Raw genomic sequence first — 27,751 nt, 5'->3', positions numbered from 1 at the left:
GGGGGGTGAGCCAGCTTTCTGGCACTTGCTGCTGGGGCTCTTCTAGGTAAAAATCCAAGTCAACCATGTCCATTCCACAAAGGAAAAAGAAGGGGTGGGAGCAACAAATGAGAAAACCTCCACTGTCGTTTCTTTCCTTTCTGCTAGATGATGGCCAACATGCTGTACAGTTTTCCACCAGTGTTTCTCATTGGCCTACACTGCTGCAGACCTGCTGGCAGTCTTGTAAAAGAGTACTCTTGCGCAAATACTTAAAAAGTTGTGCACTTGCACTTCAGCAACACAGCTTCCACTGGAACTATAGAAGTTGCATTCTCTAAGTGACAGTGCACAACCTTGAAGTTTGGCCCAGGCTGATGAGCAGCATGACAAAAACTGCACGCTGACAAACACCGCAGCATGTTGGCTGCTATATGCAAGGACAATACACAAACTAGGAAAAGATATGCATGAGGAAAAAAAGAGGAAGAACAAACAGAAAGATGGTCTACTTCCACAATTTTGTACAAGGCATCAGTTGTGCAATTCCTGGGTATACCAAAGTAATATCATTCAACTGAGGCTTATAAATAGGAATTATTTATTATGTTCACACTCTACCTTTCAGTAAGAATTGGCTTCTAAAGCCACTTACAATTAAAATCCATCACAAACATGCTAATTAAAATACCAAAACCCAAAGGCTATTTGAGGGGCACTGTGCCTTCTCTTTCATGCCTTAAAAATAGGCTGCAATCATGCAGCTCTTACTCAGATTCGTTGGCCAAGTCTCCAGCAAACAACACAGAGGAATGGCTGCTTAGATTTGGGGGATGCCTAGAAATGGTACAAGCAGGTTTGATTATTTCTGGCCTTCTTCAAGTTTCATATCTCCTTTCCATGATGATAATGTCACCTAATGAGCTTCATGTTTCAGCCAATATTTGAATCAGAGTTCCCCTGGTCTAAGCCTGATACTCTATCCTCTATGACTTCAACAATTGTTAACAATTTTTCTTCCTCAACTGTGTTTCATTTGCAAATGCCTTGTTTTACAAAGCTAAAAGTAAAATAAAATAAGGAAATCTCTGCAAGGCCAAAAGAGAAAAACACCATGAAAGATGAATTTTATTCCTTGCATTGCTTATTCTTCCACCCTCTCCTCTTTTTATCCCATCCCAGAAACTCTCAATAGAGAACTTCATGGAAGGTTATGAGAAATCAAAACAAGTTAATAACAAGGCCCTTCTGTTATAGTTGATTTGGCCTTAGGCAACTAATAAGAGCAGAGGCAACTCCCAACAGACATAATTCATTATTGTAAATGCAAAAGGATGTATTAAATATTATTACAGACAACACAGCATCCTTAGTAGTAACCATGTCCAACATTAAAATCTGAATTACATTGCTGTAATTATAAATTGCAAAGTTATTAATGAAATTTGCTTTCCCCTGTCTTCTGGCTATTTTTGTTTTATATCAGTATGTGCGCAGAACTCTAGAAAACACATCTTTGTCAGCTAATAATAAATGCCTTGCTTTCATGTAGTGGGGACTTTGTTCCTATATATATCATTGTTTTCTGCATATTTCTTTTCTTTTTTTAAAAAAAAAACAGTTTATGTGCTTGCAAATGCCTTATTTATAGAAAATAACAGAAGATTAACTGCTCTGTTTTCAATTTATCAATCTGATGAAACAAGTCAGATTTTAGGAATACTTATTGAATAAACAGGTTTCTTACCTGTAACTGATGATCTCTGAGTTGGCTTATGCACATACACACTAATGGGAATGCATCTGCACAGACCACCATCTGGGATATTTCTATAGCTCCTTGAGATGCCTCAATGTTATCCCATGCACTGGTTGTGACCATTACGACTGAGTGGTTGGAGTGTCTCCCCTCAGTACCTGACCGAAAGCCACTGATAGTAAGTAGATCTTCATGTAAAGACTTCAATTCAACATGGTAAGTACCCCAATTACTATCCCTCCTTTTTTCCTCCCACCTTCAGTGGAGTAGGAGTTGCATATTCACACACACAGGAACACTAAAAAAACCCCATCACTTATAGGTAACCTGTTTATCTTCATCATGATCCTCTGTGCATCCACACTAATGGGAGATTAACAAGCTGACATATCTGGAGGCAGGTTACAGACAGTCATGGTAAAACCTACTGGAGAAATGCTTTCCCAAATGCAGCAGAAAGGAACTGAGGGAGGATGCTCCAATCGACCAGCCTTAATAGTCAAACACCATGAAGTGTCTTGAGGGGCTATAGAAATGTCCCAAATATTTGTCTGCACATCCCCATTAGTGTGGATTCACAGAGGATCACAAAGCAGATCTAACTACCTTACCGAAGTATAACACATTATGCATATATTATTTAAACATAATTATATAATGATGACCTCAGCACTGAGTATCCTTTCTAGGAAACAGTTTCAAATATATTCCCATTTTACATCTGTGACCAATTAGGTTTACATGTCGATCAATTAAGTTTACATGTCATTATTAATTATTATTATTTTATTTTATTTAAATACCACCTGACTCCTAAGATCTAGGGGGTTCACAAAAATAAACACAATAAAAACAAAATAAAACAAATTGTTTAATGTTGAAAATTAACCTAAGTTTTTCAGTACAAATGCAGAACCTGCATTTTAGAGTGTTTATAGAGTGAAATAATTCCCTAGAGCAAGGGTGGTGATCCTGCAGCATGGGCGCCACAGGCATTGGGAGTTGTCACACTCCTGGGCTGGCAGTGGCACAAAGTCAAGCCTGCTCTTCTGCCTGCTTTCCCCTGCTCCTCCTCTGCTATGCTGTTGCCTTACAGTGTCAGTAGATTAGACTGGGACATTCTGTCGTACATTGGACTTGACTTGTGACAAAACTTGTCAATAAGGTTGTCCAGCACTGTCCTATAGGAAACATTTTGGTTAACCTGTAGCATGTGAATTGCTGGCCCTAATATTGTTTGCAGTCAGGGGAAACGGAAGACTCTGCTCAGCAAAACAAAGAGCAGGGTTCTGAGTTGTGATGCTGCAGTTGCGCCAGGCAAGTGCTGAGCATTACGCGCAGAATTCAGTATTCCTAAAATTTCAGTTGTCACTTTTAAAAGTGGGAGGCAAAGAGGATGAATGGAGCTTACAGTTGTCAAAGGGCTGAATGCTGTGCATAGCTCTTTGCATCTCTTATGACTAGCTGAAGCAGAACAAATGGTATGAAATAAGTAGATACATGCCAATTTGATTAATTCCTACATGGCTTAGAGTGCAGCTTTTATTGGAGCAGGATTAAGTTGTTGTGAACAGGGTTGTGATCTTTGTTAAAACAAAGAGTACACAATACCCTGGAAATAGACTCCTTGCGGTTTATAATAAGAGGTACAACAGATGCCTTTTATTAACAGATAATAAATGATAAAATTTGTTATCTAGTTTATAAAAAGCAAATCATAAAATAAAATTATTTTTTCACTCTTTATTCATAGTTTATTTGTTTATTTATTACAATTATAAACCACCCCATCCAGAGGCTCTGGGTGGTGTACCACAGTTGTTAGGAGGACAGCAACTTTGTTGATCTCTTGGCAAAGAAGAATCAGTCTCTCACAATTGTAGGCATCATTACGAAGTGAATTCAAGACAAGATCAAAGAAAACACTTCATATTGATCAGATTAAGCAGTATCAAGTGACAACTGTTGGGTGAAATTTAGCAGTGAATTCTGTCTATGAGAAGATGTCTCTGAACTCCTGTGACATACACAGTAACATAGCGATTTTGTTTCATACATGTGCACAGAGAGACCTTAGGGAATTATTCAGTTTAGAAATATTACACAGTTTAGAAATATCAATAAATGCCCACTGAATAATCAGAGATATGAGTCAGTTTTATTTTGTGCTGTCAACAACAGGTTCTTCAGATTTTTAGCAACTTCCTAGTACAGTGCTCATGTTTTCCCCAGCTACACTATTTAATTATAAAGGAGACCATGCCAAAAGTCTCCAACTAAACTCATAAATATTTACCCCCAAATAAACTCTGTCAAGACTGGTTCAGCTAAAATTAGACCAGTTGGTTTTGTTTTGGCTGGCAACAACTAAAGTGTAGATTTCACCTTCTATTTTGCTTGTAGTGTGCTATATTCCAAGAAGGATTTTGAAGAGAGAGCGAAGAGAGAGAGCGCAGACAAAGGTAGAGAAACTTGCACCATGTTTGTGCTATTGGTTGCTCAGTTAAAAACATTCTGCTTGTGGATAGCATCATGTTAATATATAATATTACTGTATTTACCCGAATAGAAAATGAGTCCTCTGTTTAAGGAAGATCCCCCTTAAAACATAGGTTAAAAACAGGTTATATTGTATTTACCTGAAAGGAAGACTCTGAATTTAAGGTGAGCCCCTGATTACTAACATCAAAGTACGTGAAAAAAAACGAGTATTGAATTCAGGTAAATACAGTATATGTGATTTAATTCCTATTTCCCAAAGTGGGCTCAGCACAATACAAAAAGAAACATAATATTCCATGGTGCAACTCAATATTTTCCCCAAAAGTCAGTGCCAGGACGTCACAAAGTGCTATTTATACTTGGAGGTGTTACACTTGGATAATATTTCAGAAAGCACAAGTGGTAGACATCTAAATGATATTTCCCCCCTGAAACATCATGTCTTATTGTCCAAAACTGCACTTGAAGTTGTTAAATAGGATGATTTAATGGTGCATAAGCATGTTGTTACATAATGGTTGCCCAAGATCTTCAAACCCTGATGCTCCAGTGTGTAGACATTTGAAAGAGGGTCACAGCACATATAGTTTTGGGATTTCCTTCCTTGTTTATACCTATCATCAAATCAAACAGAGAAGCCTGTTTGAAAATTATATCTATAAACCATACTGTGACATGCTATTTCATATTTTTAAGCTGCTACAGCTTTTCAAAAGTGTCCTAGAATTCAACATGCAGATTTCAAAATATTATGGCATATATTTGATGGTATCTACTGTAATGTTCATGATGAATGACTCTGGCAGCAAAGCAAACAGGCTCAGATAAAAGTTTAACTTGGCCAATACGTACAGGTGACACTCGTTACCCACCGGGGTTCCATTCCCACCTATTTCCGTGGATAACGAGACACTGAGTCAATGTCAATTAGAGGGTTAGGGTCCTGGAGGCAAAAAAATGGCTAAAAAAATTGCTCAAAACGGCAGGGGGGGTCTCCAGCGGTCAGCGATTACCCCCCCCCCCATTTTGGGGATTGTATGCAAAAAATCACAGTACATTCTTTTTCAGGAAAGAGCCACAAATAGTTCTGTTCAACAAAATGGTGGCCAGAAATGACCTCAGAAATCAATTCCAGCCACCTAGGAACCATGGAGATGCATTTCTTAACCCTTTTTTGACCTGTGTATACTGGGGTCAGGTGTACATGGTCCAACCGTGGATATGTGAAACTACAGGTGCCAGGGCCATGGATGACAAGGTTCACCTGTATTATACTATGACTTCTGTCTTTATAACAATTTTTAATTGACTGTATAGTGTGTGTGCGTGTGTGTGCGCGTACGTATGTATGCACATATATCAAATCTTGTTTTTGTTAGTGTCTTGAGTTCTGTACAGGAGAAAGATCGAATATAAATTATCTTACTAAATAAGTAGATATGATTAACAATTACCTATATGAGTGTTCAAATTGCCTCACATATTTCTAGATGTACTCTACCCCCAGAGATCATAGTATTTGTGGGTGACTAGCAGAAGCATGCAACTTGTTTATACTGTGCGAATATACTTATGGTGAACAATGCTAGTCCAAACACATTAACATGATCAGCATTGGATAAAGTAACAGAAGTAGTATTCATTGTATACATGAAATTGTGACAGGTAAACACACGTATTTGGAGTAATGATATTTTTGTCTGCGGATAAACAGTATGTGTATGAAACAGAGCTGATTCTATAAGCAGATCTGAAATCACATTCACAATTTTGAAATGTGGTTCTGTGAAATTCACAAAATCACAACAAATAATTGTGTCCCAATAGCCAGTTTTAAAGTCATACCAACCGTATTGTGCAACTTGAATTAATTTCACACCAAGTAATGTTGACACGTTTAGTTTTATCCATAATCTCTTGTGTTAGCAACTGACAGAACTGAATCAAGCAGAATTGTGGTCCTGAACTAGTACAAAATGTCCACAAATATGAATGTGCATAAATATTTCTTAAGGGTTATATTTATAGATTTATTTTTAATTTTATACATTAAAATCAGCACTCAGACACTGAGATACACCCACATTAACAGTAATGCATGCATTTTCTTGGTTTTCTTCCTCCAGGTTATGATTAATGCAGCCTATCAGAAGCCCAATGGTGCAAAACCAAAACCATCAATCAAAATGAAAAGACCACTGAGTACTATTCCACAATGATGTGCTTGTAAATGGAAATTTTGTTCATAGACCCTTGGCTATGATATGCAGAGAAAACCATAAACATGCTTATGCAGTCAGCAAGGAACTGGCAGAGATGGTCTATGCATTGTTAGGTAAAAAAGCTGGAGAGGAAATGTTCATTGCTGTGAGTGGGGGAAACGGTACATGCCTGAAAGTTATATTACTTAGATTTTTTAAAAAGTTACAATTATTTTAATAATGTTTGCATTGATGACAGTATCTGTCAAACTGTCCATTTGTCATTGATTTAATATGGGATAATGCCACAAATTAACAAGCAGCTGCCACTGTCTGCTTGACACATGAATTGGTATTTAACGACTTGCCCTGCACAAGCTTTTTAAATACAGTAATCCCAAATGTCTTGATGTTACAATGCATTCCCCCCCTCTAAAGTTCTGAAATAAAACAAATGCTCATCCACTCACACATGCAACTATGATGGCTGGTTTTCCAGATTAATTTCTTTTAGCAAATGAGCATTTTGAATATGCATAATTTGACATACTTGAAAGCTACCAATGAATCTCACAAACAGGATTAAAAAAAAAAATCTGTGTGAAAATGTAAAATAAATCCCGTCTGTCTCTGACTGGCTGCTTCTCTCATGCACATAAGCAAACACCTTCATAAATATATGTTGTGTAAATAAAGTTTTATCTCTGCATTGGCCAGTATTGTTATGCACTTTAACAATTATGCATTCTATATACGGTATTCTGTGATCCCCCTCTCCAAGTATTTCAACAAAGGATGAAGGTCCCTTATTTTTCCTCTTTCCTGATAATACAATACTGAAGACCATAAATCACTTACCCTGGAATAGTCCTGTTCAAAACCAAAGGATCAGCTTTCAGATCTGTTGCTAGTAAAACTCAATTCACTGTTAGTAGACCCTCTGAAGACTGAAAGATTACTTATAGTAATGTAAGTCTGCACATATTTCAGAAGAAAAGCTGTAAACAGTCTGTTGTGGCAAACACAACAAAAAGTACTTAGTACCTTAAAACTAACAAACATCGTGACATGAGCCTTTATAGATTATAGTCTGCTTTGTCATCCCTAGAGCATTATGAAGGATGGTATGTATATATGCAGGATGCGTTAGAACAACACAACTTTGGACAGTGTAATAAAGAAAATTATACTACATTGACATGCATGATACTAGGAGTGGAGTCAAATGAGGAGCAATGAAGGCCTCAATTTGAGTTAAGTATCTCCTATTCCCATTATTACTAGGGATGTGCACGGAACCAGTTTGGTGCTCCCTTCCTGGAGCACCAAACTGGTTCGGTCCGCTGGTGTTTGAGCCAGTCCGAAGGGCGGGGTGGTGGTGTTTGCTTTAAGGGACAGGGAAGGCACTGCCTACCTGTCAGCCCCTGCCTCACTGCTTCTCCTCACCAGCAGATGGCCACTGGGCATGCATGGCGGCCTCTAAAATGGCTACCGCCACTGCAGAGAGGTCCATAATGGGCTGAAAATGGCCCCAAACAGGCCGGAACCAACTGGGGGAGGGGGGAAATCAGGAGACCCTCCTGTGGCCACAACAGCACCCCCAGAGCCTGGCAATGGTGGTAAGTCCGCCATTCCCCCCAGCCAAACAATTAACCAGTTTGGACTATAGCTGGACCCGGCCTGGCTCTAGTGTGCACAGAACTGGATCAGACCCAGTTCAAGTCTGGTTCCACTTGAACCAAACCGGGTTTTCCAGTTTTGTGCACACCCCTAACTATCTATATTACACTTATAAGTATTCACTTTGCATGGCTAGAAAGGTACTACTAACATCACATGGGCAACAAACAATTCTCAACACTTGTTTAATCTCACGGAGGAAGTCTGTTCCAAATATGAAGTTGACAGCCTTTCCAATCATTGAAATAAAACCTATTTTTTAAAATCCAAAGCTGCTGAATTTTAGCCATGCAGATGATCTGAAATTTTCACCATACTTCTCTAAGCAGACCTACTTGTAAATATATAAGCTTTGGCAAGGAACTCACCTGCCTAAGAGCATGTAGGACAGGTAGATTAGCTAAAACTGTTAATCTGCATGGTCACACATGGATTCTGTACCTGTGCAAAACTTAGTCTTGGAAAGTTCTAGAGGTCTTAGAAGGGAACTTGCACTCCTACTGCTCCTGTTGAAACCTCCAGAGGAGATTCTGACTATCTTTGCATGCCTCAAGGGGTAGGGAGAATGCTTTTCACTTCCTTACTTTACAGGAGGAACACCTGTACTAGTGAAAGAGAGCAAGATGTGCAGGTGCAACAAATGACCACTTAAAGGACACCAAGAGTTACTGCTGGAGAAAACAGAAGCAGCCATGCTTTTGGTGGAGTATACATTTACTTCGGCAAGAAATGGTTGCTTGTGGAGTTCATAGCAGGGCTGAGCTCATAGCCAGCCATCTAGAAACCTTTGGAAGGATGCATGAGATCTGTTTTAAGGACTGAAAAAATAAAAAGACTGGTAACCTTTGCAAGCATTCAGCCCTTTCAATATAAAAGGCAAATTCCCTGTGCACATCTAATGAATGAAGTGCATATTCCTTGTTCTCATTAGATTCTGGAAAAAAGATGGGAAGGATCACATCCTGGATCAGATATGAAGTTGGAGTAATGGGAGGGGATGAAGACACTAATGCCAAATCTGAGGATGCATTACCGAGATTAGTCTATCACACTTCTTTTATATTTCCATTAATAATTAGGGAGCGTCTAAAGAAAGGGGCAGATGCAGTACACATAGTCCCTTTGAAGGCTTGAAACCTGCCCTGGAAATTAGTTTAGAAACTGAACACTCAGAAACATGTGAACACCAACGTCAAATGGGGAAACTGAAATTGTAGGAGCAGCTAAAGACCCAGACAAAGTTTCCACCATATTTATAGCCTGAAGCTCCATGAGAGAAGTCACTTTAAGAGAAAATGCTAGCTGCAACTGAGTCTAGATGAATGGTTGCAATGAGTGCATTTGGTGAACTTCTGGAAATACCTTTAGGGATTTATTTTATGTTCTGACAAACTGAACAACATTAATGTTTGTCTGCGATGGGCACTTCCCCTCACAGTCTATGCAATTCTTGAAGCACTTGCTATATGAGTAAGAAGTGAAAAGCAGACCAGAAAACCAATTAGATAAAAGAAAATAACTAACTAGATAAAGAAAGCAAAAAAAGAAACGAAAAGCTCACACAATTATGGCACAGCAAACTAATCTCATTTAATGTGCTATTGGTTTTGCTCCTCAGCATTTGGTAAGACACTAGGACAAAAATTTTGATTTATGTGCAGCAAAAAAACTTGTGTGACTGTCAAAACCTAGTTCAATTGAGTCCATGAACAACCTGGGAGGCAGAAGGTCCAGCAGGTGACCAGGAGCAGATGGCGAGAAACTGAAACTTATAAAACAAAGTCTGATCCAAAAGCAAGATCCCACCTGGTGAGAGGATGGCAGATGAAAGATATAGGCAGCGTGAATGCAGCTCAAAGTTCAGGGCATGCAGAACCAGGATAGTTAGATACAGGGCTTTCAGGACCCTGGACAGCTCACCGGGAACTTGTTCTGAGAGCTGCAACTTCAACTAAGTCCTTGTTTCTGGCCCTGAGTACTGTCCCCCTAGATTCCCCCCACCCCCGCTTCCTGGCAGTGCAAAACGCCTTAAATATCCTGTACAGTATATTTTTTTCCACAGGGTTGCTTGCTACAAAATAAACTGCTGAGGTTACCTTAACTCCAGTGCTTCTTGAATTACACAACAAAATGTAATAGATTTCTTATTCCAATGAGAATACCACTGTGAACAGACTAGCTCCTTGCACAAGTAATAAAAAGCTTTCTATCCCCCTTAACATCTCTCATTCACTTTAGATAAAACAAAAAAGCTCTTCTCACATGCAACATGTGAAAATGTCTTTTAAACTGGAACACAAGATACCCACAAAACAAAGACACTTAAGGCATGAAATTCTAACACCTTGGAGGAATAACGCTGCACTGGGAAAGACTACTGAAACTGGTTTTCTGTATCTGAAATTAACCATAATTTCAAAGTCTTGGATGATCTGGACTACATATTACCAGATATAATTTAGAACTGTATTAAGAAGCATATTAAAGTAGCATTTCATAGTCTACACTGGACTTCAAGTGTCCCCCATCCCCAGACTAGGTGAGATTTAAAGTGGTATGCTTTATCTACACACTCTGCATACACAGGGGCATGCTCATTTTAAGGAATTTATCTATTTTGGATCACCTTCGCGGACATTAACATCAGCCAGAATGCTTCTGTTATCGCCCTTGCTCTGCCCTTGGCTAGTCCTGATTCAAGTCTAGCAAGATACTTTTTAGGTTTGCCTGCAACTCCATGTCAGAGATCAGATAATTGTGCATTCTTATGGATTAAGTTCTGCTGTCTGATTTCCCCCTCTAAATCCTTCTACTTTTGAATTACTTCTCTGTAATGTGCTTTTATTATGTGAACGTACCCTGGGTAAATAACTTTTAGTTTGTTTGTTTTTTTAATTCTCAGCCAAAAACAATAAAGCAGCACAATATAAGACAGAAGTGTAAAGTAGGAGGAAGCAAAATTTGAAAAACCTTTCAACTGGATACTGATCAAAAAGAGGTATATAAAGGATTCAGCACAGTGAATTTTAGAAACGAATCAAGGTTGGAGTCACTGAAACAGAAGCAGTTTCAGAAAATAACAAAGTTGCAACATATCAGTTTCTTTAGAGCTCTGGAATCACAGACAATCTCTACATATTGACAAATATGGAGGAGAGAGGGGAACAAGGAAATCAATGTAATGCTTTCAGAGTCAGGAATGCTAAATGAAACAACCAGAGACTACAGTATATTAAATGCAGTACTGGCTTTATAACAAGAGATGAGTCTAATCAGGGCCTTTAGTGGCTTAAGTGAAAGATATCTGGTTTTAGATGAAATTATGTGGCTGAGAGAGAAGTCATCAATCAGCTGAAGAAAATTCTCAATTTGGAGCTTTTCCATACCATGTGGGAAGACTTAAAAATGTTTTAAAGAAATCTCATCAGCTTTAGTCATTTGTTAGTGATGACATCTGTTTCTCCACAGGGTTTATGATAGGCTCCTGGAGCGTGAGTTAACCTCTGCCTTTTTTTGTTTGTTTTACAACCACAATCCCTCTGAACAAAGTTCTCAAATTTGCAAATTCCTACCAATGAGAATACACTCAGTACAACTGCTCTTCTATAAGCTCAAAGGGGGAAGAAAAATGTGTGTCAGAGATCAGTTAAGTCAGGTCCTGGTAGAGGGCCTACTGCTGACCTCCAAAGATCCAGTGGGGGAGTGGGTTGGGTTCTGGGTAGAGGCACTGCAAGTCTCTCAAGCTCCCTTCTTCCATTGCCTCCCCACCTGCAAATGTCAGTGCTTCCAGGGACGTTTCAATTTGCAGATGGGGAACAGTTAGGAGGAGGCAGTGGTGGCCCAAGAGACTCACAGTGCTGCTGCCTTGCCCTGAGCAAAGATGCTTCCTCCAAAAGGGAACGAAGGGGCCACTGGGAGGAAAATCCATTCACTAATAGGGATGTGCATGGAACCACGGAGGCGTGGTCCGGCACTGGGGGGTATGCAGCTTTAAGGGCAGGGGGGTAGTACTTACCCCTCCCGCCACTTTCCCCCCTCCAGTGCTTGACTTTTTGCAAAGTTTCTGGGGCGGCAGTGTTCTTCCCTGCTGCCCCTGCCCCCGTCATTGCCAGGAAAACAAGGAAGTTGAGTCTACGCATGTGCTCGTTGCAGCGCACGTGCCTGTTGTCGCCGCCGCGCGTGCGCTGCACACGTCACACGTTGCGTGCGCACACAACGTGTGACATGTGCAGCGTGTGTGCATGGCAGCAACGGGCGCTCACATCACAAGCCACAACCGGTGCATGCGTACACTCAACTTTTTGCTGGGCAACGATGGGGGCAGGGGCGCAGGGAGGAACAATGCCGCCCCAGAAACTTTGCAAAAAGTCAAGCACCGGCGGAGGAAAAGCGGCGGGAGAGGTAAGTACTACCCCCCCGGCTGTAAAGCTCCATACCCCACCCCCACCGGACCGGCTCCAATCCGGACCGGTTCAGAGGCCTCTATCATGGCCCCGGACCAGTCCGGTGCACATCCCTATTCACGAAATGGGAGAAGAGGAGGAGATGTTGTTGCAGGATCAGCAGCATCTTCCCTCTCCACCTTGAGGGTGAGAAGCAGGAAGAAGTGTCACTGCTCTTGATGTTCTCCCATTAACTGAGGCAGGGGAGTGTGGAAGCATCTGCCTGGCTGCTCACCATATCTTTCCCCTCCTCATTCAGGTAAGCTATGGGGGCGGGCAGGGTACATGGGATCAACTGAAACACTTTGTCTTAGAGCCCCCAGGACCTTGGTGCCATCTCTGATGTGCATCGGAGAGGAGAGCTGGTCTTGTGGTAGCAAGCATGACTTGTCCCCATAGCTAAGCAGCCTCTGCCATGGTTGCATCTGAATGGGAGACCTGATGTGTGAGCACTGCAAGATATTCTCCTCAGGGGATGAAGCCACTCTGGGAAGAGCAGAAGGTTTCAAGTTCCCTCCCTGGCTTCTCCAAGATAGGGCTGAGAGAGATTCCTGCCTGCAACCTTGGAGAAGCTGCTACTAGTCTGTGAAGACAATATTGAGCTAGATAGACCAATGGTCTGACTCAGTATATGGCAGCTTCCTATGTTCCTATAGAGTAAGTGCTTTCAGATATTACAAAATTTGTCCAGGGGAGCAGCACATTTAAACTTGATTTAGATGCAATGATAAACTGTAGCTTAGTGCTACATGAATGAGCTTAAGGGATTCATGGGCTCACACACTCCCCGTCCCCTCTCCTGTGTACTGAAGAAGAGGAGTGAAAACTTAATAACCTCTCTGCAGCAACAGGCCCAAGGTGTAATCTAGTCCAGCATCCCATTTCACAAAGTGGTTCACTAGACTTCTGCTTTCTTTTTAAGAACAAACTGCAACTCCCCATTATGCATAAACTTGAGTATAGTTTGTCAATTACTCATAATTACAACAAGCAACTGCAGTTTGTCAATTACCCATAGTTAAAACAAGCAAGGATATAAGACCACAATTCAAAAGCTTTCACTCTCTTTCTCTGATGCATACAAGAGGTAGAGCAGGGAGATGGGGAGAGCATGAGCCCATGACTCCCTTAGACTTGTTCATGTAGCGTTAACCATAGCTTATGGCAGTGATTTCTAACCTGGAATCAATTTGACGTCAGCGGGGGTGCCGCTTTAAGAGTGGGGGAGGGTGCACATGCCCTTCCCGCCAGTGTCCATCTTTTGGAAAGCCCATTGGGGCGGCAGCATACCTCCCTGCCGCCCCGTCTCCAACGCCGAAGGCTTTGACGCCGGTCATATCCAGAAGACGGGGGCAACAGGGCAGCAGAGAGGTATGCTGTCACCCCAATGGGCTCTCCAAAAGATGGACACAGGTGGAGGGGACCCTCCCCCCCTCTTAAAATGGCACCCCTGCTGTGTTCGGTCCTCCCCGCTGCAGTTCTGTGCACGTGCCTAGTTATGGTTTCCACCAGCTTGTTTGGTGGAGACTCAAGACTTGGCCTTCTCTGTGGCTGCTCCAGGGCTTTGGAATATGCTCCCTGTTGAAAAAAGAGCATTCCCTTCTCTGTCTTCTTTCAGTAGGACTGTCAAAACATACCTGTTCTCTCAGGCTTTTAACTGAAAACTTTTAAAAATTTTAATGTGTTTTTATCTGTTTTATAAACAGATAAAATCTTGTTTTATTTGTTTTGTGAATTTTAACTGTTTTAGTATATTTTTTAATGTGTATACCACCTAGAGATGTATATCAGGTGGTATAGAAATATGATCAATAAATTTAAAAAATGGAATTGCCCTGGACATCTCTCCTCCCCATTTTCTGGGGATGCATGGCTTTTGTTAGATAGGTGGAAAATAAATATATTTTTCTAGCTTGTTCTAGCAAGGATGATATACTAGATAGAATTTGAAACACAAAAAAGTATGTTGTTATCTCCTTTCCTACAACTCATGCCTTTGTCCTGTGCTCCATCTTTCTCTATGCTTTTCTCCTCCTTTTTCTCTGACCACAGAGGGAAGTTAAGTTGTGTTAGACTACACAAATTTTAAAGAGGCAAATTTCCCAGCACACAGTGGAATAAACTGCAGGTACATGATCACAGATTAAAAGTTCACAATACTGATAACATTAAAAATTCTGGATAGACATACACATTTTGTTCTTCATCTTTATACCCTTTCCTCTGCTCCACCAAAAGGTTTCCTACTAACAACTGCTGCTCCCCATATCTCCAGAATAAAATGACCATCACTGATCTTTCTATGCTGGGTGTAATAAGAAGGTATAGTTTGATATTTCAAAGGCATTATTTTAAAAATCGAAACAATGAAAGTATGCCGTATTTGAACAGCTCAGTGCCTGACAATTTACTTTCCCATAGGTCAATGGGAGAAAATATAAGCATAAAACAATGGTGTGGTATATTTTGCTCAAGAGCAGAAGCAAAACTTAAGATGCTTTCAATAGCTTAAAGATACAAGTATTTTTCACCTAAATATTATCCATACTAATAAGAAAACAGAAGAAAAGAAAATAAGAAGACTAATAAGAGTATAAGAAAACTAATAAGAAACATCATCACTGTCTGGATTTCCTACCCTCCTCCATGAGACAGTCGCCAGGACAACCCCAGTAATTACCTTTCAGAAGTCAGGAAGGGCTGAGAGAGGCGGGGAACAGCTGCTGGGGGGTGGGCGGGTGCAGCCCAAGAGGCAGCAAAATGGTGGAGATGGAATAGTGATGACATCAGCTGAACAGCTACAGACGTGTGCAGAAATGCTGATGAAGGGGTGGAGTTGGAGAACAAGGCCCCTTGGGAGGCCAGGGATTGGGTGGCCAATCCACTTGCCTGGCCAGGGAAGAAGGAGCAAGCTGCAAGAGGGGAGGAGTGTCCTAAATGTAGGGCTTTATTTAAGGCAGGGGCTGCCAAAGATGAGACGATCAGCAGGGATGGGGTTTGTTGGTCTGGTGGACTCCCAGAGAGGAGCTCAGACCTTTGTTCCTGCTGATAGGCGAAGGAGTGGAGTGACTATACTTCCCTCCTCCCCCAACTCTGAGGCAATACCTGTGCCTATAATTTAGTGCAGGGTGGGAAGGTGAATTAGAGAACTCATCATCCCTAAACATGGACAATCATATTATCAAGAATCTGCTGGAGATGTCATCAGTGCAAACCTAGTTGAAATGACAAGAGTTGTGCTAGGATATAGCTGGAATTCCATCAAGCTCCTAGTCACCTCAAATACTTTGTGCAGATGTTCCTTGTCGCTGTGTTTATTATGTCCCACCCACAGTTCTCTACTTCCATCAAGATCCTCACAAGAAAGCAAACACCATTATATTCTAGGTCAGTGCTTCCCACACTCTTGATACTTAGAGCACATTATTTTTCTGGATTTCCTTCACTGGCTATATCCAGGGAAACCTTTTTCTCTGCTAGTTCATTCTGTAAAGAAAGAATAGGGCTGGGTCTGGAATCCCTTACTTGTACCATCACCCACTTCTTGTCTGCACCCATGCTGAGTATATTGGAGGTACACTTCACTCTACACTGAAAAAGCATTATCTTGAACCGCTCCCAGAACAATGGTCAAGCATCCTCCTTAAACTGCAACACAACACAGTCCATATTACTTCCCAGAGTCCTGTTCATGCTTTTGCCTTGTCAGTCAGGGAACAGGATGTACCTAAGCTTCCTAGAGAATGGAGATGCTTCTGAGATCCTCTTACAGTTGACATCTGTAGCACTAGCTGGATCAGAGATTTCCAGTATGTCCTTTATTTTCTCTCTTAGGATATCACTAGAAAGTATGTCCTTTATTTTCTCTCTTAGGATATCACTAGAAAGTATGTCCTTTATTTTCTCTCTTAGGATATCACTAGAAAGGGGTCTCATATGGGGTCTCTCCATTCTAAGGAGCACAAAGTGGTATATATTTCCAACATGGTGCATGGATATTTCAAGGTACACCTTACATAATCACTGTCAACATGAGGCCTGCAGTATTCCAGTGAACACCAGAGCAACTATTGCTGATTCTGAGAAAGTAGGTAAGATGCCTCCTTTATTCAATCAACCAAAACTGCTAAATGGGCAAAGAGGAACCTTTTAATGTGGTGATTCTCTTTTTTTTAGCAGGGGGAGAGTAACTGGCCCTATCCACCTCCAGTACACCTCCAATGACTGTTGCTGGTGTCTATCTTGTTTTTTTTTATTTTAGAATGTGAGCCCTCTGGGTACAGGGAGCCATCTTATTTATTTATTATTTCTCTGTTTAAACCACCTTGAGCCATTTTTGGAAGGGCGGTATAGAAATTAAATTATTATTATTATTATTATTATTATTATTATTATTATTAGCACCTCAACACCATAGGGGCCACAGAAATCACCATCAGCCAATTACAAAAAGCAGCTTTACTGGGAACAGCCTATATTCTGCGACGATATCTATTAACAATTGACAATAAAATTCTGGCATCCCAGGTCCTTGGGAAGGACTCGATGTCTGGATAAAACAAACCAGTCAATAACACCTGTCTGACTGTGTAAACAAGAAATAATAATAATAATAATATAAAACAAACAAAAGGAACCATCTCAGAATGGGGCTGATCAGCAAAAGATATACTCCCATTGGGTGAAAAAGTGCCAGCTTTCTATGTTATACAAGAAGAAAAGACAGGATTTTCTCACCCATAGGTGGTAGTTTGTGGGACATACCATACTTGTATCCTAGCAGTATCTTATCCCAGAGCAACAAGTACAGTCCTAATCACATCAGGGATGCACTGTGTACTCAGACCCCTAGTAGCTTGAAGAGAACTTACTGTAGCCTCATTACCATAGTTCTATTATTGCCCAAAATGTATCTGTTTTTACCTTGTGATCATATGGGTTGTATGAATGAAACAATTGGGATAGTTCCTTCGTTCTTTGTTTTTTCTGTAGAAAAACAAGGAAAAATATAGGTCTGAACACACAGAGCATTACACATTAAATGATGCTTACATGAACACAGGAGAATATTATCCATTATCCATCATTTAACAATAAAAATAAAAATGCCAAGACCTCCAACATCAAAGAGCAGATATATAACATTTTCTAGGTTGTGAATTTTAGAAACTCATCACTTTTGGGTCCACCACTTTGGGGTCTCCTGAAGTATACAAGGCATCTATATGCTTCTAAAATATATAATTAAGCAGTCATATGCTCAGGAATGGCTTGAGGTAACATAAAATTTTACCCCAAACAATTCCTGAGCAATTCCCCTTGGTGTCAGTTAACGTATGCCAACTTTCTGTGGCCTATAGGAGAGAAGGGAGTTCACATTTAACAGTCTTTGACTTTACCAATATGATGGATCAGGCTCTTATTTACCAGAGTATGATTAAGCACATCAAAGAAGCATTACAGCATGACTTTTGGATTCTAATCAAAATTCATGTGTGTCGTTTCGGTTTTGCAAAGAATCAGAATGGGTCCCGTATGTTAACTTCATGCCCAATTCAAACAGCACACTACTTGTACTATGAGGAATTAGTATTTTATAACTACATGCTCTTAAGTATGACAGATGGGTTTGTAGTCCTCTGTCTCACTCCTCCCCCCGCTCCCCTGTTCCAGCATTCTGGGTGGACTCAACACTGTTCATCTGATGATCAGATTTATGCTGGGAGAAACTTGGATGATGCCACATCTTCATAATGGAGGATTGTGTGTGAAAATGAGTGCCATGTGCACAATTCCCCAGCCCAATCCAGTAACTGGAATTGTGTAAACACAGCTCTTTTTTAAAAAAAGATGGAATCCTAGTAATGAACTGCTTGAGTAGGGGGTTACTCAGTCCCTTCCCAACAGCTGGCAGGATTTCAGCTTCTTAAAATGTGCACACAGTCCTAGCTATTCTATGTGAATGGAGCTAGAAAGTGGCTTAATTTCAGGAAAGGCAAAATTAAGAGTGGAGAGTAGAGTGTATCTAAATACGTTTCCTTCACCACTAAGTATCCTCAGCCAAGTTACTATGTATCTTGTATTAGAGTATATTGCTTCCAGATCACAAGAGGTAGCCTAAGACCCTCTCATGTTACAAATGGAGCAATGGATGTTAATAAGCCAGTTTACTAATTTTTACTGAAAGAATATACCTGGGCAGATGAACCACAATTACATATAGTAAATTAATGTGTGATAATACTAACAGTCACAATCATTTCTGGCTTTGAAAAAACCCTCAAATTTTGTTAATACATTGATATTGTATACATTGTATACAATTGTATACAATGTATATCAATACATTGATATTTTGTTGACATTGATATTCATTGGCCCCAGTTAGTAAAACTGGGTAAAACGTGGGCAAAACTGGTTAAGTAATAAGTAAATTTATTACGGTCCTTAGACCAGCTCAACATTTAAAATAATACAATTATAATTTACAAGAGTTAGGTAAAATATGTTTCTTTTAAAAAGTGTTACTATTTTAAAAAAATCAAATCAAGCCTTCTGAAAACTCAAAAGTTATAAACATTGCAAATTTCACTAGTAGATTTTACAATTAGGTTTAAAGGTAATATTATTTACAATTCTGTGTGAACATGGAAGATCTTTATGAAGCAGGTCTCCAAAGAATGGATATATATATAACATGCAAATCTGACCTTTCATATGTACAAAGATTAATATCATTTGGCTTATGATATCTAGCACAGAATTTTAATGAAGGGTATGAAAGCGTTAGTATCACATAATCCTGAGAAATTTAGAAAAAGAATGAGTGGATTTAACACAAATCCGAATCAAAAGAGAACGATAAAGTTAAACTTGAATCATGTTCTCAATATTCTGCAAAACTAAACTTATAAGTTAAAAAGAAAAAAGCAACACCCAATATCCATTGTACCATATATTGTAATATTTGGCATACAATGATCTATACTTTAAAGATACAAACGGGGGGTGGGAACCTCTCTTACTATTTGGGCTGGAACTTGATGCATTTTTGCAGCAGGAGTCCCAGGGCGTGGGTAAAACTGGTTAATAAAAAGACTCGGAAACTTGTATTCTCCTACAAGGTTCATGGTTTCTTGAAAATCTTCATCTGTTTCCCCTGGAAACCCACAAATAATGTCTGTAGCAATTGTTATTCCAGGCACTCTGAAATTAATAAAAACAAAGAGTGTTAACCCTAAAGACTGGACATATTTGCGTCTTCCCTTAGCAAAACACTAGACATTTAAAGGATTGTCTAAATCCTCACAATTCTTAACAAGCTACATAAACTTTGCATTTACTTGTAGAAGATGACAGCTGCTAAACATAACTTTATACAACCAAGTCAACATTAGAAAATTCACCCAGTTTATCTGTAATGATTTCTCTTCCAAAAATCCAAAAATCCCAACCCTGGAATTTTAGTTCTGTAGGTGGGTGGGTAGGGGAAATATCTCGTTCTCTGCATGCTCACAAAACAAACATTCTCAGAGTTATCTTAGGGAAGCCATAACAATCTGACCAGTTTGTGTTGATAAAATGTAGATTCGCGCCAAGAGACCAAGAAGAGGGTAAATATGGGGTCACTTCTGAAAAAGCGAACACAATTCATCATTCAATAAGGAAGAGAGATCTAAAAAGTAGACTAATATTTTTAGTAGCCACTTGCTGGATACTGGTGTGGGGAAGGAGGAAGACATATCAATGTTAATATGGGATGGAGGAGGTGAATAATTCTTCATCTAACACCTTGTTCACCTGAAACCACAAACCAGCTTAGTATGTGCATTCACTGAACTGTGGTTAATACTGCCTGCTGCCTGTTCCCCGTGCCCAGCAGAGGAGCAAGACCATCCACCAGCAAGAGGCACAGGGTGAGAGCCTGTGCTGGGTGTGGCTCCTCTGCTGTTTGTCATCTGTTGCCATCTGCTGCTGTTGCTGTCTGCCTGTGGGACTTCTGCCTGCCAGCTTTGGTACAGCTTTGGTACAGCTGAGTGTTGGCAGGACTGGGGTCCTGGGCTTCCATCTGCCTGCCCCTGGGCTACTTAAGAGACTGCCAGTGGCGGTGGGACCGCCACTGAAGGGGCAGCACCAAAGGGGGTCGCCACCTTGGGGAGCCACTTCGGGGAGCAATGAGGGCGAGGGCCATCCCCCCTGCTTCAGTATTGCTTGGGTTGGGGGGGGGGAGGCAGCAACTGAGATAAGGCTTGGGTAAGATTTGTTTTGAATATTTTGGAGCCTGTCTGGAGATGGGGAGATTGGAGAGCGTGTCCATTGGTCTCGGTGCAGCAATCCCAGTAGTGGTGGGGAATAGACGAAGTTACGTTGGTAGGTCAGCAGGCCGTTGCAGGGGAAGGGAAATCAGAAACTTAATAGCTGTTTCCCCTTCTGGCTGTCCTGCCAGCTCTTTGACTTTGGGGAGTAGTGCCAACAACCCACAGAACCTTGCCTTGCTCCTTTGTAACGCCAGGTCAGTACAAAATAAATCTGAAGTAATCTATGATTTGATCAGGGATGAAGGGGCTGACCTGGTGTGTATCACAGCGACTTGGTTGGGGGAGGCTGGGGGCCCAGTTTGGGCCCAGCTTCTCCCTCCAGGGTACTCTGTAGAGGAGCAGGTAAGGGAATGTGGGCGGGGAGGTGGAGTAGCTGTGGTCTTTAAGGATAATATCTCCCTTACCAGGATCCCTATCAGAGTGTCTGATCATATTGAATGTGTGTATGTACGTTTGGGGACCAGGGATAGATTGGGACTTCTGTTGGTGTACTGATCTCCCCGCTGCCCAACAGAGTCCCTAACTGAGCTTGCGGACTTGGTCTCGGGTTTGGTGTTGGAGTCCCCCAGGCTTATGGTGCTGGGGGACTTCAATATCCACTTTGGGACTGGGTTGTCTGGTGCAGCTCAGGAGTTCATAGCGGCCATGACAACTATGGGCCTATCCCAAGTGGTCTCTGGACCGACACATGTTGCTGGTCATACTCTTGATTTGATCTTTCATTCTGATCAGGGTGGTGTTCCGTGGGTGGGGACTCCTGTGATCTCCCCATTGTCATAGACGGACCACCATCTGGTTAAGGTCGGACTCACAGTTACGTCCCACCTCTGCAGGGGTGAGGGACCTATTAGAATGGTCCGTCCAAAAAGGTTATTGGATCCAATAGGATTCCAAGAAGCCTTGGAAGGATTTAATGTTGGCCCTGCCGGCGATCCAGTTGATGCCCTGGTGGAGAATTGGAATAATCAGCTCACCAGGGCAGTAGACATGATCGCTCCTAAGTGTCCTCTCCGACCCGCTTAAAAAATGGCTCCTTGGTATACGGAAGATCTATGGGAGCTGAAGTGGCAAGGTAGGCGACTAGAGCGCAAGTGGAGGAAGACTCGACTCGAATCCGACAGATTACGACATAGAGCAGATTTAAAGATCTATTCTCTGGCTATACGTTCAGCAAAGAAGTGTTTCTTTTCTGCCCGTATTGCTTCCGCAGGCTCTCGTCCGGCGGAGCTATTCAGGGTTGTGAGGTGTCTAGTAGGGCCCCCTACTCCCCTGAATCCATCTTTGGAACCATCAGTTGCCCGCTGTGATGCTTTTAATTAGTTTTTTGTGGACAAAGTCTCTCGTATTCGGGTCGATTTAGACTCCACAGTTATCTCAGTGTCAGATGCAGAGGTATCCAGAAACTCCTCTTGTGTGGTTAGACTGGATCAATTTCAGTTTGTGACTCCTGAGGATGTGGACAAGCTGCTCGGAACGGTACGTTCTACCACCTGTCTGCTTGATCCTTGCCCGACGTGGCTTATACTATCTGGTAAGGGGGTTGTTGTGGAGAGCCTGGTGGCAATTATAAATGCCTCTCTGAGGGAGGGCAGGATGCCTCCTTGTTTAAAGGAGGCAATTATTAGACCTATTCTTAAGAAGCCTGCCTTGGACCCCTCAGAGTTTAATAGCTACAGGCCTATCTCCAACCTCCCATGGTTGGGCAAGGTGATTGAGAGGTGGCCTCCCAGCTCCAGGCGGTCTTGGAGGAAACTGATTATCAAGACCCATTTCAAACTGGTTTTCGGGTGGGCTATGGGGTGCAGACTGCCTTGGTCGGCCTGATGGATGATCTCCAATTGGGAATGGACAGAGGAAGTGTGACTCTGTTGGTCCTTTTGGATCTCTCGGCAGCTTTCGATACTATCGACCATAGTATCCTTCTGGAACGTCTGAGAGTGTTGGGGGTGGGAGGCACTGCTTTGCAGTGGTTCCGCTCCTACCTTTCTGGCAGATTCCAGATGGTGTCGCTTGGAGACTGTTGCTCTTCAAAATCTGAGCTTTTATATGGAGTCCCTCAGGGCTCCATATTGTCTCAATGCTCTTTAATATCTACATGAAACCGTTGGGAGAGATCATCCGGAGATTTGGTGCTGGGTGTTATCAGTATGCTGATGACACCCAAATCTATTTCTCCATGTCAACATCATCAGGAGAAGGCATATCCTCCCTGAATGCCTGCTTGGAAGCAGTAATGGGATGGATGAGGGATAACAAACTGAGGCTGAATCCAGACAAGACGGAGGTACTTATTGTGCGCAGTCGTCACTCGGGAAGCAATATTGATCTACCTGTTCTAGATGGGGTCACACTTCCTCAGAAGGAACAGGTACACAGTCTGGGAGTGCTTCTGGATCCACACCTCTCCCTGGTTTCCCAGGTTGAGGCAGTGGCCAGAAGCGCTTTCTATCAGCTTTGGTTGATACGCCAGCTGCGTCCGTTTCTTGAAGTTCATGATCTCAAAACAGTAGTACACTTGCTGGTAACCTCCAGACTTGATTACTGCAATGCACTCTATGTGGGGCTGCCTTTGTACGTAATCCGGAAACTACAATTAGTACAAAATGCGGCAGCCAGGTTGGTCTCCGGGTCATCTCGAAGAGACCATATTACTCCTATATTACAGGAGTTGTACTGGCTGCCGATAGGTTTCCGGGCAAAATACAAAGTGCTGGTTATAACCTATAAAGCCCTAAACAGCTTAGGCCCACGGTATTTAAGAGAGCGTCTTCTTCTGCATGATCCCCATCGTCCACTACGTTCATCAGGGGAGGCTCGTCTGTGGCTACCTTCACATCGTTTGGTGGCCACCCAGGGATGGGCCTTCTCTGTTGTCGCCCCGAGACTTTGGAACGCACTTCCCGTGAGAATAAGAGTCTCCCCATCTCTAGTGGCTTTTAAAAGGGATTTAAAGACTCATCTTTTTACCCAAGCTTTTTAACTTTTAAAATTTTAAACTTTTGTTTATTATTTGTTTTAAATTGTTTTTAGTATTTGTTGTTGTGAACCACCCTGAGACCTTGGGTTAGGGCAGTATAGAAATGTGTTAAATAAATAAATAAAATAATACAAATTGTAAATACCCAGAAATGTAAAGGAGTACAACAGGTGACCTTCATGATTTATGAAGTATAGTATAAGCTATTTGGTATTGGTGGTAGTTGCATTAATTACTGAATATGAATCCGTGTGTTAATGTGCAAATAAAATATCACTTATTCCACTGAATAATAAATGAGGCAGCTGGGAGGAAGGTCTGGAGCAATAGGAATATGGGGATGAGAGGGAAAAGGATTCTAGCCTTTCCTTGCTCCTAAATATTCCTTACATGGCAAAGCATCTTGAGGCAAGGAACGAGCAGAGCATCATTGCCACTTTGTGAGAACTGGGACACCACTGGCTACTATACCTTCAACCAGACATCAGGTTAAACAGCTGTTTAACTCCATGGATTGGGTGGGGGGAAGAAGGCAGGAAGTGCCTGTGCCTGCCCAACTTGCAAGCAAGAAGATGCTTCCTAGGAACCTCCTCTTTAATTCGCTTGAAGCCTGTGGCTGTGACACTGGTACACACATGAAGGGCACCATGTAAAGGGCAGTGGCACTCTAGCAGGGTCCTCCGCATTTTCACCAATGAAGTTTGTGAGATGCAGTTGACTTTTCCTTTGTCCTTTCTCTTTGTTCCCTTCTGCTGTTTTGCAGCTTAGATATACAGCCGCAATACTTCATTACTTCAGTATATTGCAGATGTTAACCTGAAGAGGAGATTGGCTTGAAACTACTGACTTTGGGGGATAATTTTAGCAATTAATTAATTAGCTCACTGTTTGGATCAATACTTTTAGGATTTTTGTTAACTTTTACCCCATTGTGGTTAATATTTGGCTGTCTACTGATGAATTAATTTAAGATCTGGGAAATATGTTATGTAACTACTTAATAATTAGCAAACTGATGTTTGTGATTTTGCTGGTTTAATGAATTTGCCTGAGCTGATATTCTGATTAATTGATATATATACTTTTATTGATAATTTAATTAAATTCACACTCTAACAGTGAACTCTTTTGCCCTAAACTAAGGTCATAATTTAAACTGAAGGGGTTTAAATGATGGACATTCCTACCCATAACAATATATCAATGTATTCCTTAGAACAGAAAAAAATGTCTAATAGACAGCAAAAAAATATATGGAGAGGAGCAATTTCCTACATTGAAAGACATTCAGAAGACATTTTCTATAGATTTTAAGAGATTTGATCAATTTATTGAATTTAAAGATAATGCTGGGCATAGTGGCTGACATCCGGACTAAATGTACTAGAAGACATCTCACTGAAATTCAGTCATCCTTTGACTTGACTAGTAAGCCAGAGGTTACCGGTTCGAATCCCCGCTGGTATGTTTCCCAGACTATGGGAAATACCTATATTGGGCAGCAGTGATGTAGGAAGATGCTGAAAGGCATCATCTCATACTGTGTGGGAGATGGCAATGGTAAACCCCTCCTGTATTCTACCAAAGACAATCACAGGGCTCTGTGGCCACCAGGAGTTGACACCAGCTCAACGGCACACTTTACCTCTACTAAGTAATTTAGTCAGGATGTCAGTCACTAAGGCTGTTCTCATGAGCAGTCTAGCCCAGGGGGCTAGGATGCTCATGTGGAGCACTGGGATCCGTGTGGACCCTTGCACTCCCAACCAGTCAAACCCAACTTCCAAGAGCAGCTGTTAGCTGAGGTTAAGGGTGCGAGCACACCTTTAACCCGGGTGCTGATATCGTGTGCCAGCTCAGGCTGCTTGTATCCCAAGCTTACACAGAGATGGGCACCTAGAGCACCCATCTCATGAGGTATCGCACAATTCACTGCTCTCATCGTGTGGTGCATTGTGCCTCGATGCAGGAGGCCTCGATGCATTGCTCCAGTCTCTGGAGATCCATGCTGCCTGCAGCAGCACGGATTGTGTGGGAGCACGGTCTGTGTTCCCAGCAGCAATTTTTGATTGTCGGGGGGGGGGGGGGGAGGAAAGTGAAACCCCGCCTACCCAGGCTGGTCGTGAGGACAGCCTCACTGATTCAAAGGGAGCACTTCTGCTCAACTCTCAGGGACATATTTTTGGGAGGCAAAGGTAACTGCAGAAGAGAGGATTGCCAAAAATCATCCCTCCCTTTATGCTCACACAGAAGAGATTCCTTGTACAACAGACTCAGCATGTCAGAGTATGAGGTTATTAGAACATGCAGAGCAGAAGCTAAGTAACATAGAGAACTGAAGGATAACTACTGACTCTAGAAAAACAAAGGAATCAGTTGAATTAGAAGAAGAATCTGAGGAAAAACAAATGTGATGGACAACAGATAAGTTGGCTAATTTAATATGCTGGAGAAAGATCAGTGTAAGCAAAAGGAAAATAGGGATAAAATAGCAGATAATACAAAATAGATAAAATTAGAAAGAATAATAATATTAGAACTAGAGGATTAAGAGAAGGCTTGGAAGGGGATAACCTAAAGGATTTTTAGGGGAAGGTATTTGAGGAACGGGTGGGAGACTTGTATCAGAAGGAAATACAAATACAATCCACACTTTTAGAATCAACAATCAGTATTCAAGGAGGACTCATACTCCTAGGGATAATATTGTCAAATTATTTAATGGGGAATCAAAATTGCTGTTTATGGATAAGTTTAGAGACTGACTGGATAGCACACATGAGGGGCTAAAGTAGCCCTTCTCAGACCTTGCTCCCACTTGAAAAAACACAGGGAGATTAATTTTTTTTGTGGCAAAGACTGATGGAATCCCTTACAAAAGGAATTGCGATTTCAGCTTCTGACAGAGTTCAAGGAAAACACAACAATTCAGAACATAGCACAAGGAAAAGAATTTGAGGAGATGTTGGATGCAGGTGCAGAATCAGATAAAGTGGAGATAGAGGCAGAAGAACTCAGTGGCCAAGAGTCCAATAAAGAGGATGGAATTCTCAGGAAGGAAGGACTGCAGTTTATAGGAACAGTAAGAATAACAGAAAGGAATAGAAAGGAATCACTGTCAATTTTAGAATGACCTAGTCCACACAAGACTATTTCTTTAAAATCAGATAAATAAATAAACATATTTCTCTCTCTCGCTCGCTTATGAGAGGCAGAATTCTTTCCCAAGGATATCCCACCTGCTCATGAAATTTTAGAGGCCCTTTGCTATCATATACAGAAAAGATACACAGCAGATACACAGTGTTTACCACTAATTGCCAAGCCTGATTAAGATACAGAGTTCTGCTATGAAGCAAGAAATATGATGGCCATTGAGACTATGATGGCTCAGGCCATGGTGCCTACATGGTGCTTTCCAGGGACATCAGCATAGTATTTTATTATGAAATATGGGTGCACAGTGGAAAGAAATGGCACCCATATACTTCACATTGTTGCTGGCAAGCTGTTCATACAGATTATATGCTGAGTTCTCTAAACAGAGTTTCCCTACCTTTTTATCTGGCAGTACAGGTTGAGTACCCCTTATCTGGACATCCAAAATCCGGAATGCTCTAAAATCCAGACACCACGCCATAAAAACAACAACCCCCCCACCTCAGCTTACTTTAAAAATGCAGTCAAGCCACCTTCCTGAGGGCCAGGGCTGTCCCACTGCCTCTCTCAGGGCCGGGCCGTCCCGCCGGGGCCTCCTACCTCCTCCGCTCGCCCACCTCCTCACCACCGCTGTCACCAGTGCCTCCCGCCTCCTCCACCCACCCACCTCCTCACCGCTGCCATTGTTCTTTTGCCGCTGGAATTCTTGCGCGTTCTCGCAAGCTCCACCTCAC

General features: G+C 41.7%; 1 protein-coding gene across 3 annotated transcripts in view; it reads right to left on the bottom strand.

Moving 5' to 3' along the window:
- The window catches only part of CDKAL1 (CDK5 regulatory subunit associated protein 1 like 1), a 419,489-nt gene that overhangs the window by 58,160 nt on the left and 333,578 nt on the right, over positions 1-27,751 (bottom strand). For all 3 annotated transcript variants that reach the window (XM_053245521.1, XM_053245520.1, XM_053245522.1), the window contains 2 exons: positions 19,589-19,769; positions 17,487-17,549 (listed from right to left, as the gene is read on the bottom strand). In XM_053245521.1, the coding sequence (XP_053101496.1) occupies positions 17,487-17,549; positions 19,589-19,769 (244 nt within the window). The remainder of the gene's footprint in view (positions 1-17,486; positions 17,550-19,588; positions 19,770-27,751) is intronic.

Source organism: Hemicordylus capensis, chromosome 4 (assembly GCF_027244095.1).
Source record: "Hemicordylus capensis ecotype Gifberg chromosome 4, rHemCap1.1.pri, whole genome shotgun sequence".
NCBI classification, from domain to species: Eukaryota; Metazoa; Chordata; class Lepidosauria; order Squamata; family Cordylidae; genus Hemicordylus; species Hemicordylus capensis.
This window is presented reverse-complemented; position numbering and strand designations above follow the sequence as displayed.